Source organism: Egretta garzetta, unplaced genomic scaffold, assembly GCF_000687185.1.
Source record: "Egretta garzetta isolate BGI_Z169 unplaced genomic scaffold, ASM68718v1 scaffold218, whole genome shotgun sequence".
Taxonomy (NCBI): Eukaryota; Metazoa; Chordata; class Aves; order Pelecaniformes; family Ardeidae; genus Egretta; species Egretta garzetta.
In genome coordinates, this window is record NW_009260618.1 from 302248 (window position 1) to 302600 (window position 353).

At 66.0% G+C, this 353-nt stretch overlaps 1 protein-coding gene across 1 annotated transcript in view; it reads left to right on the plus strand.

Moving 5' to 3' along the window:
* EPHX2 (epoxide hydrolase 2) overlaps positions 1-353 on the plus strand; it is a 12989-nt gene that overhangs the window by 5297 nt on the left and 7339 nt on the right. Inside the window, exon 11 of the mRNA XM_035900729.1 lies at positions 98-209. Coding sequence (XP_035756622.1) covers positions 98-209 — 112 coding nt within the window. The remainder of the gene's footprint in view (positions 1-97; positions 210-353) is intronic.

Consider the following 353-nt stretch of genomic DNA (forward strand, 5'->3'; position numbering starts at 1 on the left):
TCCCCCCCCCCCCCCGCCCCCAGCAAAGCCCCGGCTCACGCGGGGCCCCCCCAAATCCGGGGGCGATGCTGACTCTGCCCTCCCCGTGGTGTCGCAGAGCCGTGGCCTCGCTGAACACCCCGTACCGCCCCGCCGACCCCGCTGTGGACATCGTGGAGAAGATGAAAACCTACCCCACCTTTGACTACCAGTTCTACTTCCAGGAGCCCGTGAGTCCAGGACCACAATTTTTATCCTCCACCCCTCTTTTGGGGGCTTAACACACCCCACCCCACCCCGAGTATGGGGATGTGCCCATGTTGGGGTCCCCAGCTCATGGCTGGGCAGCTGCTGCCCCATAGCTGGGGTGCCGC